At 35.6% G+C, this 12,347-nt stretch overlaps 1 protein-coding gene across 3 annotated transcripts in view; it reads left to right on the forward strand.

The window, feature by feature from the left end:
• Positions 1 to 12,347, forward strand: part of LRP1B (LDL receptor related protein 1B) — a 2,222,640-nt gene that overhangs the window by 2,197,696 nt on the left and 12,597 nt on the right. For all 3 annotated transcript variants that reach the window (XM_072613193.1, XM_072613191.1, XM_072613192.1), the window contains one exon: positions 9,047 to 9,123. In XM_072613193.1, the coding sequence (XP_072469294.1) occupies positions 9,047 to 9,123 (77 nt within the window). The remainder of the gene's footprint in view (positions 1 to 9,046; positions 9,124 to 12,347) is intronic.

The raw sequence follows: 12,347 nt of genomic DNA on the forward strand, positions 1-12,347 counted from the left end.
ACCATTCCATATGAGGCTACATCAAAGGAAATGGGGTATTTTTAGCATGGAGAAGAGAAGATTCTGTGATATTTGAAGGACTGTCATGTGGAAAGGGATTAATGAGACTTGTTTGGTCTGTAAATGCAAAAGTAATAAGATAAAAATTGCTGGGAAGCAATGCAAGGAACAATTTCCTATCAGTTGCTGTTCAAAAGAAGATTGAGGTCCTTAGAAGGAGGCTGGATGACAATTTGATGACAATATTATAGAAATGATTATTATTCAGTACATTTTAGATTAAATGACCTCTAAAGTTTCTCCTGACTCTGACATTTTATGATCATTAACAAATATTTGAGAACCTAACTTTTTTGAGTCATTGTCTTAAACACAGTACAGAATAAGAATTTGTTTAAGTTACAAATCCTGTCCTCCAGAAGCTTACAAATTAAATTGAGGAAGTCAGACATTTAGACAGAAAAAAAATTACAAGAATATAAAAAAGTACCAAATGAGTCGAAAAGATAAAAATATAGTGGGTAATTTAAATTCATTCCTTGAGAGATGATAAAAAATGAATACATATAGCTTTAAAAAAGTTCAAATGAATAGATAAAAGATTCATCATGGGCCAATATGGAAAAGTGGAATGTTTTAAAAATATCTATATATATGTAGAAGCTAACGTCAAAAAAGGCAATCATGGCCATTTACATGTTCCTTTATGTCAGTATCAGAGCCAGTCTAAGTTAGATGAACTAAATGTCTGACTAAATGATAATTGGATGATACTGGATTGCAGACAACTCCTGCTGGCATTGATTCATTCATTCATTCATTCATTCATTCATTCATTCATTCACTCATCTAGTCATTCAGTGAATATTGAGTGCCTAGTATGTTAAAGGTAGGCCCACTCTAATTCTGAGAAAGCATAGTTTGCTCAGAAAAAGACATGGATCTAAGAGTTTAATATAAATCTGAGGAGCATTTCAAATCTCAGGAGCAAATCTTGGCAGTGGCGGTGGGGCAAAGAGTGGTGGGAAACCTATTACATGAAGATAAGTGTTGAGCGAAGCCCCAAAGCTCCCCTTCTGTGCATGTAGAGAAGCTAGGATTGATGTAATTCTCTCTAATATGGATTGGTTGATTAATGTAATTGCAAAACAAGCACAAGTTAAAAGGAAATTTTTAAGTTTTCATTTTATTTTTGTAAGACCCAACTTGCCAGTTCAAATTTCACTGAGCTTTTCAGTGTTAATATGTCTTAGGGGGAAAGAATAGACTAATTTATAAAATGTAGAAAGGTTATAAAAAGCAGAAGTGCCTTGTCCCCCAAATGGGGGGGAATTGGTGAATTAATACCTATAAACTAAATACATTCTCTTTTGAGCTCAGTTTTGGCTTTTAGTTCTTTCCAAAGCAGTCTCTTTTTTTAATTTTTTAAATCTTGCTTCCTGACTCTTGTGCACCACATGTGACAAACCTTGCTCACCTTCACCAAATGAGATTTCTGGAGTACTAAGGGTATGTGGGGCTTCAAGACAGAAGCCTTTCAGGACTTCTCTAATACTGCGTACCATCAATTTTCATGTGTGAAGAAAGGAAAGGGTATATTAAAAGATTTTTCTTCCTGAATACCTTTGCCATCATGGTTAATAAGGGCAGCACAGAACACATTGAATGGGATCAATTTAATTTCAAGCTGCCTTGCAGTTCATCTTTAGCTTTCATTTTGGTCAGAAAAGTCCCTTGACCTTTACATTGTATAAAAAGAGGAACAGATATTCATCTCATTATTTTGTTTTGAAGTTAACTCAGACTAGTTGTAAGGGCTGCCCTGAGGCTGTGAGCCCAGTAAGGAGAGCCCAGACCTGAGGATCACATTTTTCATAACACTGAGCCAGGGACACTTTGTCCTTAGCACAGGTTTATTTTATGCCATAATCTAAACCTGGCTGATTTTTTTTTTTAATCTTTCAACCGGGGCAGTGAGTTCCCTAGAGAGCTTGACTGCCCAGGGTTCAGAACTCCCCTGGATCCTGTCACTGACTATCTGCCACCCTAACCCCTTCTTTTGCTGTTTTTACTTTTTTTGTTACACCAGAACCTGTACCCCTCCCTTCCTTTCTAGCCTCCTGGGAACACACAGGTGAAGTTCTGTATGTTTTCTCCCCAATTGTTTACTCAAAACACAAAACAAAATATTTATTTCAAGAATAATGCAGAGTCACTATAATCAGATTTGCTTATAAAAGAAACTGTCCAACAGCATATAAAATCTCAGCACCACAGATGAGATTTTTTAGGGAACTTAGAGGTCATCAAGTCAAATTCCTCATTTTACAGTTGAAGAAACCAAGACTCAGAGAAAGGAAATAATGTACCCAAGGTCATATTGGTAGTAAATTACAGATCAGTGATTTAAATCCAACTTTCTGACTACAAATCCACTATTCTATACTGACCAATACCGACAGGGATTTTACTCAATTTTATTTATCTAACTTAAGTTATTTTAGATTTTTTCAATTGATCCAGAATGTCCTACTTTTCTTACAGCCCAAAACCTGATTTAGAATTTTTCCAGTTCCACCTTAGATCATTATTTGCATGACCCTGTGAAAATCACCTGAGAAATCTGGGTCTCAGTTTCCTCATGTAGAAAATGAAAACTCAATGAAATCTCAGAGTGCTTTCAACTCTAGATCTCTGGTCCTCTGATCACATGCATATATTGTCCATGGGTGAGCAAAGGTCACTGGTCATTCTGCAAATCCCAAATCTTCCTACAATTCCCCCCAAAAGAGAGAAAGTCCTGATTGCTTGTGGGCTTTTGGTATTGTGAACCCACCTTGCTATTTAGTCACTCTCTAAATAATCACCCAACCTCACCATAAGCACCCTCCAACCCATCTCCAACCAAAGTGGGGAAAGGAGACTATTATTAAATTCCATTAAAAATTAAATTAAATTTTTAGAGCTTCTACTAATATTTTTCTCTCATCATTAAGAAAAAGAATAAGTCATATCTAAAGTTCACAGAAGGTACTAGTTTTTTATAGAAAGTTTATCTAGGTCAAAGGGATCTCAAACTTTCTGGTCTCAGGTCCCCTTTATACTCTTAAAACTTATTGAGGATGTCAAAGAGATTTTGTTTATGTGAGTTATAACTATTGGTATTTATCATAATTGAAATTTAAAATAACAAATGTTTAAATATTTTTTCTGCTAAAATAAGAATTATATGTTAATACAAATGATAATGATTGATGATAAATTTCATGAAAATACTATATATTTTCAAAAACAAAAATTGTGATAAGTAGTATTATTTTGTATATTTTTCATATCTTTTTACATTCTGATTTACTAGAAGACAGATGGATTCTCAAATATGCTTCTGCATTCAATCTGTTGCAATACAGTATGTGATTTTTGTTGAAATATATGAAGAAAAGCCAGTCTCATATAGATAAGTAGTTGGAAAGGGGAAGAGAATTTTAATAACTGAATAAACTTAGCATTATTACAAAAATTGTTTTGACCTTGTAGCCTTCTATAAGAATCTCAAGGACTGCCAGAGATGTATGAGAACCACATTTTGAGAACCACTGATCTAAAGCACAATTTCTAATTTCTTCATTCAATAAGGAACACTATTTCTGAATTTTAATGAATCTTCACAAATTCTGGTTTCCTAGCTCATATACCAACCAGTCCTTTAATTTAGTGACACATTTCCTGTGGCTTTTATCTCTTTTCAAACTATGGAACTGCATCCTATTTAGCTGGCCAATTCACCTAACTTCCTTGGGTCTCAGTTTGTTTGTTTCTTTGATCTGTAAATTGAGAGGGTTAGGCCAGATAATAATATTTGTTATTGAAGGAGATTCAAAGCATGGAAACCATTTTATATACATTTATCTCATCTGAGCTTCACAACACCCCTGTGAGGTGATTGTTATACATATAGTACAAGTAAGGCCCAAAGATCTTAAGTGACTTGCCTAGGGTCATACAAACAGTAAGTATCTGAGGTATATTTTGAATCCAGGTGTACTGGACTCCAAGTCCAGCCCTCTACGCACTACACCTCACTGCCTGTCACATGATTCCTTGCTTTAAATTTGTGATCCTATAATTATAAAACTGATACGTATATAGTTTTGACAGTTTTCAAAGTATTTAATATCAGTATTCTGTATGAACATATACCATAATCTAGGTAGCTAGGCTGCACAGTGGTTGCACATTGGACCAGGAATCAGAAAGACTGGAGTTCCAATCCGGCCTCAGATACTCTGTGTGACCCTGGGCAAGTCACCTCTGTTTGCTTCAGTTTCCTCAAATATAGAGTGGGGATAATAATAGCAGCTATCTCCCAGGCTTGTGAGGATCAGATGAGGTAATCGTGAAGAGCTTAGCATAGTGAGGAGCACACAGTAAGTGACATATAAATGTTAGCTAGTATTAGTTGCAATAATAATTAATAATCATCATCTCATCTGAGTCTCCCAATCCTGGGAGGCTGGCTCTAGAAGATTTATTATTCCCACTGTTTAGTCTGGGAAATTGAGGCTCCAGGTCAGGGGCAGAATTTAAACCCAAGTCTTCAGCCCTTGGAGTTCAGCATTCTCCCTACTCTGTTAACATTGCTTTTATGATTCTAGAAGGTGGGGATATTTCTCTAACTTCATCCTGAAATGGACTTTTCTTGCCTCTTTTTTTTCTTTATTCTGGTCTGAATCAGGGATTTCATTCCATTACAGAGGTCTAGAAATTTCTTTCCATTAAGGTATCCACCAAGGCACATCTGAAATGCTCAATTCATCTTCAGCTTGAATTCTTTGACTTGACTATGATTCTAAGTATAGCATGTGTCAGTAAGAACTGAACTCAGGCCTTCTTGAAGGTAAAGTGGCCTTCTGGTCTCTCATGCTGCTTTTCATTGTATACTTCCTTGAAAGTAATCTCTTTTCTTTTCTTTATATTACATCTTTGGTTCATAGACTTACTTAGAGATAGAAAGAACTTTAAAGGCCATCTAATCCAAGCTCCTCATTTCATTGATGAGGCTAATGAGGCTAAGAATTAAAGAGGAAGAGAGAAGACAAGAATTTATTTCCTTGAGGCCTGTAAAGTTTCCTTTTAGAATCTGAAAAACTCTAAAAAGTGAAGGAATAGGAATGGAGGGCATTTCAGGCCCAGGCGTTTCACTACTATGGCAGAAGTAAAGAAATTAGGTGAAGGATAATTAACAGTGAGAAGGGTGGCTAGAATTATTTTTTTAAATGAATAGGGAGTAAGGTAACTTCAAGTATTGAATGAGTCCTTATTGTGTGCATAGCACTCTAGGGAATACTATTTATAAAACTGAATTAGTCTCTTGTCAAAAGGAGTTTATGATGTAACTGAAGAGACAAAACGCTACTTCACAGAGGCAGCTATTCCCAGATATTAAGAAAAGAAATTTTTATTGCTGTTCATTCATTTTGTGTCTGACTCTTCATGACCCCATTTGGGGTTTTCTTGGCAAAGATACTGGAATGGTTTTCCATTTCCTTCTCCAGCTCATTTTACAGATGAGGAAACTGAGACAAACAGGGTTAAGTGACAGTTGGTAAGTATCTGAGGCCAGATTTAAACTCAGGAAGATGAGTCTTGCTGACTACAGGTCTGGTACTGTTTGTACTGTACCACCTAGCTGCCCCAGAAAAGAAATAAAAATCATCTATAAAGCTATTTTCAGAGTTACAGAAAAAAAGGCAAAAAGTCAGCAATATGAAAGATAAGAAGGAAAGAGAAGTAGGAGGGAGGGAGGAAAAGGAAGGAAGACAAGACAAAGGAGGAAGGAAGGAAGGAAGGAAGGAAGGAAGGAAGGAAGGAAGGAAGGAAGGAAGGAAGGAAGGAAGGAAGGAAGGAAGGAAGGAAGATGACTTTTTATTATTCCATGAAGAACTGACTACAGGAATATTGGAAACAAAAGACCAAACCAACAAAAACCGATCAGGTGATTAGATACAACAATGCAAGTGGAAAATGACCAGGAAGAATTTGGTTAAAGGGATAGCTATGAAAGATGTAGTTTTGGACTGGAAAAAGCATTTGTCAGTGCACTAAATAGAAATAGTTAAAGGAATGGACAAAATTTCCCATCATAAGACAGTCTGTCATTAATGATTTTTTATCTTTGCCATCTATAAAGACTATGGAGATTTATGAGTTTCCACAAAGAGAGTACAAAGAATCAGTCTTAAATCTGACGTCAGAGGTAGAACTTGTGGAGCAGCAAATTCTATGATAGTAATTTTGTAAGGTAGGAAGCAAGAATAATGATTTCCACTTGATTTAATATCTCAGAAGGGATTATTTTTTAATGGAACATATGCAAAATAGAGGAACACCTTATTCAATCTTAAAACCATAAACATCATGTTATATGGAGGATGTAAAAAATTGCAAGATCATCAGTTAATTAAAATACAAACTACACATACATTATATATATATACATATCCATTAGATGTATGCATATATATGTATTTGTGTATATATCATGTACATATGTGTTATATATGTATATGATAAAGTTAATTACATATCCAATGCAATCTCTTAGACTTATTTCTAGTCTTTAATAATTAAAATATTCCCTATGGAGGCAACTTTAGATATATTCCCTCCATTTAAATTCTGTGAGTGGAAGAGTATCACAGCTGCTAGTATATTGGTCTCTTGGTTATCAGAAACTTAACCAAGATATTTACAAGTGCCAACTGTATACTTTTAAAACCAGTCCACAGGTTGAAATAAGTATCACACAGAAAATGCCCTCTTATAGAAAACTTTCTTCTTGTCTTCAGCTGTATAGGCATATCTTTAAAACCCTTCCAACGTACTTTAGTATGATGGGCCATGTCACAGTATAAGCTGTTCAAGTTAGCCTTTAATCCTCCAATTACTGAACAATTCCACTTCATATCTGTCATGCAAGGCTCGCATAGTAATAAGCATAGAAGTTTCTCATCTGTGGGTTGATATGTGCCTAAATCCATTTGCCTATCATGAGATACACTCTGATTTGGATTTTGTTGTACGTAATGAAATTTTTACAAGACTTATTTTAAATAAACAAATAACGCAAGATACATCAGAAAGTCAAGTAAAAAATAAGAAAGTGAGGAAGAATGGGGGAGAGAGGAATGGAAAAAGGAAGAGAGAGAGAGAGAGAGAAAGAGAAAAAAAGAGAGAGAGAGAAGGGGGGGGTTCCCTAAACAATTCAACACAAAGGCACATTTTCCTACATTCAGGATAATTACCTCAACTTTCTGGCATTATTTGTCTATAGTCTATGTCTATACAAGCAATCAGAAGTGGAAAATTGAAGAAATTTCCCCATATCATTTAGTTTTAGAACCCACTGCAGATTTTACATTTTTTTTTGATATTCCTATGAGGTTATTTTAATCAAATGCTCTGAAATTTACCAATTTCACCACAGTGCTTTGTGAATATAGACAGCTATAGACAACTGGCTTTACTACATGTTCTTTTTTTCTTAAACTGAATTATCTATAATATATTGAATGAATTTTGCTATATAGGAATTCCACATAAGATGGGGGGAAAGGGGCAAATTGAGATAAGGAATGGGATAATGCATGAATTTTTGTTTGAACTCCTAGTATGAATAATAATATTAATTTCCATTTAAATCATACTCCATACTCATAGTTTATAGTTATCATTATTAATAAAAATAACCCTATTTTTAAAAAATCAGCCCTATTATTGTCAGCTATGTTGAAATGGTTTTTCTTATGAAAAGTTAATCTTTTTTTTTCTTACTTCAATTTGTCACTATCCATAATTTTATAAAACATGCCTATGTTTGGGGGGAAATTACACCAATGTAAATTCTCACTTTCATGTAAATTGCACATGATTTATATTCACCCTGTGTACACATGGAATGGTAGAAAGATGGTTTAAAACAAGAGTTACAACTGACTTTTGGATGACCCAGTCACCACAGTCCATTAATGTGGCGACTGAACAGGCAGAGAACTGGAAGTGATAATTACTTTGATTGACCTTGAATGTGATAGTTGAAATGGTTCTTAGAACTCTGTTTTCACTTTCAAAACTGAGCAGAGAGCCAAATCATGATATGGAGACAGTTTGATGGTACCCTTGGTAAGAGATGAAGCCAATTGAATTGGACTTCTGGTAAAGACAGTAGTTTCCCTTTGACATAAACCCATGTGAATCTTGCATTCATCAGTAGGCATTATTCATAACGAGATAAAAACTATTCCAACACTCCTTTTGATTTTGATGCTGACAGTGAATACTTCAGTTGCTGTGTTTAAAAACATCACTTTTGATCTGTTATCACTGCTAATTTCATTCATTTCTAGAGTTATTACTAAGATTCTCAAGTAGAATGTCCAAAATTATACCCAATAAGCTATACATATTTTCCTGATGCTGAACTGGTAGTAGAGATTTTAGTGACAGGGGAGCACCATGACTCCCTTCCCCTGCCTGAAAGTCTGCAAAAAGTACAAAGTTAGGTCATCAAGAAATTTGCCATTTGCTAAGTATGTGTTATTCTTGCAAAGCATTATTGCCCTCCTCCCTGATGGGGAAAAAATTCATGGAGTCATATTAGAAGTTACAGCTCATAAAGGGAAATGTTAAATTTTACCGTATCAAATGTACCCATAATACTCAGATCAATTTTGCTTTATACATTTATTCAAGTTGCCAAATTTCAGCATTTGTATGTCTCCTAAAAATTTGATATCTTAAAATAATTTATAACAAAGTTATGATTATAAATCATGGTGTATATGTGTGTATCTTTTTTTAAGTGTTTCAAGAAAGGCATTCAATTCAAGAAACTTCTCAGCATGCTGACAATATATAGGAAACTTGAAAGGATGCCTCCTTGTAAAGCTTAGGACTAAGTTTGTCCAATGGTTATCTTTTCATTCAGGGCTTTGTGAGTTTGATGTCAGACTCCACTAATCTTACTTTCTTCATTGGATACTTTCAGATGTTCTGCCAACTGGTCAGGCACCCAGTGTGAAAGGCCAGCTCCAAAGAGCAGCAAGTCTGATCACATCAGTACAAGTAAGTGTTTAAGATTAATGCCCTCAATGACTTGTAAATCGTACAAACCAGAGGTTGTTTTTTTTTTTTTTTGATGCCTTTACTGAAGGAGATGAGACGGAGGAAGCAGTCATTGCTGGGGCATGTGAAGGGGTCTACTACAGGCCAGGTGTTTTTGAAATGCAGCATACACAGCTCTCCCTCATGATTTGATTCATCACGAGAATGTTCCTTTAAGCAGTTATACTTCACTTTGAGCTATGGCAGGTGGCAAAGTGCTGACTTTTGCAAGCCCAGCATAAGCTTTTCTTGGGAAATGTATGTTAGGTTACAAATGCTGTGAATATCATGACATGATGTGAAAAGATCATCGGGGGAGGGAGGAAAGTCATATTTTATAATTAAAGCAAACTGCTTTGCCTCCTCCTCCATTCCAAACATACATCTTGAAGTGTTGTAGACAATGCCTTCTCATTTGATTAATCCCAAAGAGAAGAAAATTAGCATCCATGTGCTCATAAAGCCCACATTTGATTTGTCGTTTAATCATTTCTAAGGTGTCAATTTTGAAGAGCAATTAAAATATGTTCAGCCTTCTAAGAGCTTTTTTGTGAAGCGTTAGTCCTAGGAGAAGCTTTATTGTCTCTCAGACACCACCTAAACCTGAAATTTAATTGTGAAGTCATTTTTTCCCTTCTCAACTTAAAATGTTCACAGAAGTTTTCAAAATAAAGTATCCTGAAATAAAGTTTTTCAATTCATGCACCTTGTCAGCAATTTGGAATATGAAATGAAAGCCTGAGAAAGTCTGTTAAGTCAATTAAGCAAACAATAAATTCTCATTAAAATATTCAGAAGTGACATTATAGATATATCTATGTATATATAAATACACATTTCACGCTATTAATAGCCTTAAGCTAGGAAAGCTATATGTAACGTATTATAGAAGGAAATGCAAACCACTCCAGTACCAAGAAAATCTTAAATGGGGTCACAAAAATTTGGACAGGACTGAAAACAATTGAACACCACACATATGTGTGTGTATGTATACTAACTGACTGATATTTGTAAATGGCCAGTCACACCTTACCCCAGTCCCTAGGACCCCACTTTTAATGCCATGAGAATCACTGGCAAAAATACTTGGCATTTGGAGAAAAAGTCTTTGAGTTCGGAACTGAACAAAGGGAAGAAACTGTGACAAAAAGAACAGTTTAAGATGATCTTGATTGCAGACTCAGAGGTATGGTCACCTTGCCTATATGGTTTCATTAATTCCTCAAAATTCTTTTGTGATTTTACTCCTCCTCCTCACCCCACATAATGTTCACAATTTTTCAGTTTGCTACAGTACATGAAGAGATACCATTCAAAGAATTTGCAATCGGTTGGGGTGGGGAGATAGTTAGCAAGCATCCTTTAAAAAAAAAAAAAAGATAAACCTGCCTCTGGGACTATTAAGGACCTTTCATGCATTCACATTTTAGTAAAAATAAGTATCTAAAATTAATGTCCTACCTGGTTTATAAATCAGATTATTCTCCTAACATGTAGCCAAAATCATCTGCTCTAAAAAAAGTAATTAGAAATATTAAGTAATGGATTGTTTAGGAGAGCATGATCTTACAAGAGACTGAAGAAAAAGATATTGATAAGAAAGTAGGATAGAGTCCCTGAAAGGGAAATGAGAGGGTAGCAAACAGTTGAGGACTTTATTTTCTTAAAACTATTGAATAAATACACTACAAAACTATATATTCATAGTATATCACATAGAAAGGTATGCATGCATATATAACCAGCCATATGTATAAATAAGCACAAATATTTTGGCAGATGTAAAATTAGGAGAGGGTATCCTTAATGTCAGAGGTCCCTCTAGCTCTAATTACTGATGACTCCATCTAATGATAATTGGAATTTGGCTAAGTGCTGCCCAGGAGACATACTACTCTGATAGTAGTCAGAAATCACTTCCTATTAGTGTGGCATAGCCCTGGCCTATGTTATTTTGATTTCTCTTTTCCTTGAAGTTATATTCTCATGTAGATAGAACTTTAAAATTCAACTCAATGAAATTTAATAAACACTTGTTAAATGCCTACAATATGATCCTTGCCCTCAAGAAAATTGCATTCTAGGGAAGGGGGCGGGGTGAGGTGAGTACAAAAATCACATAAATAAATTCAAAATAAAAATGGATAGATAAAAGGGACAGTAATGAAGCACTGTACATTGAGAAGACACATTCATGTGAGGAAATCTGGGGATTTAGGGAAGCATAGTAGATAGTTTGGGGCATGATGAACGGAGGGGAAAATGTGAGTAATATTGCAATGGGAAAAATCTTAAGGTGATTTAAAAAAACAATCTTTCTAGTAACCAATATGAACTTCTCTTCCTGCCTTTCATTGCTTTCCAGTGATGGACCACACCCTGTCTTTCTCTCCAGCCTAATTAACAAGATCACAGACCTAGATCTAGAAGTGGTTTAGAAGCCACTGCATCACTTTAAATGGCAGGACACTGAGGTAGAGACAGGATAAGTGACATGCCAAGGGTAACAAAATTCTTAGGTATCTGTTGTGGAATTTGCCCAGGGCCACAGGATTCTGGGTCCAGTTCTGTATCCACTGAGCCATACTCCCTCTGATTCTTGCCTTCTACTCAGGCCTCTCATCTTCCCATCAATCACACTCTTCTAATTCCCATTGCACCATCTTGGCCTCTATTTTCTTCCTGCCCTTCTACTCTTGGACCTTCTACTTGTTCAAATCTCGAATACCCAACCTAGGCCTAGGCCTTCTACAAATTCTTCCCTAGATAACTCTAACTTTCACTGACATCCTGCTATAAACAACTACAGAAAGTTGTGTTATATATTTAACACATAAAGAGAGACTGCCTCAGTGAGTGTGGCTTAAGGGGAAGCCAGAATAGATACATCTTGGGTATGTCTTCCCCCACTCTTCTCCAAGCGCTCCAGGAACAGCTGTCCACCCTGTTCTTCTCAGAGAAAGGAGGTACCCAGACTTGGTTTATTTCTATCTCCTCGCTTAAATATCATTAGTCTAGGGGATGGTATTTTCAGTTTCTAGGTGAATTCTTGATCGCTATTCATTAATAGTGAAAGGAGAACCCCCAGCTTTATATCCAAGTCTTAATTCCCTTCCCACCAAATTACAGCTCCACAATGAACACACATAGCAATAACAAAGAAACCCATTTATCCAAAGTGC

The sequence above is a fragment of the Notamacropus eugenii genome, chromosome 5 (genome assembly GCF_028372415.1).
Source record: "Notamacropus eugenii isolate mMacEug1 chromosome 5, mMacEug1.pri_v2, whole genome shotgun sequence".
Taxonomy (NCBI): Eukaryota; Metazoa; Chordata; class Mammalia; order Diprotodontia; family Macropodidae; genus Notamacropus; species Notamacropus eugenii.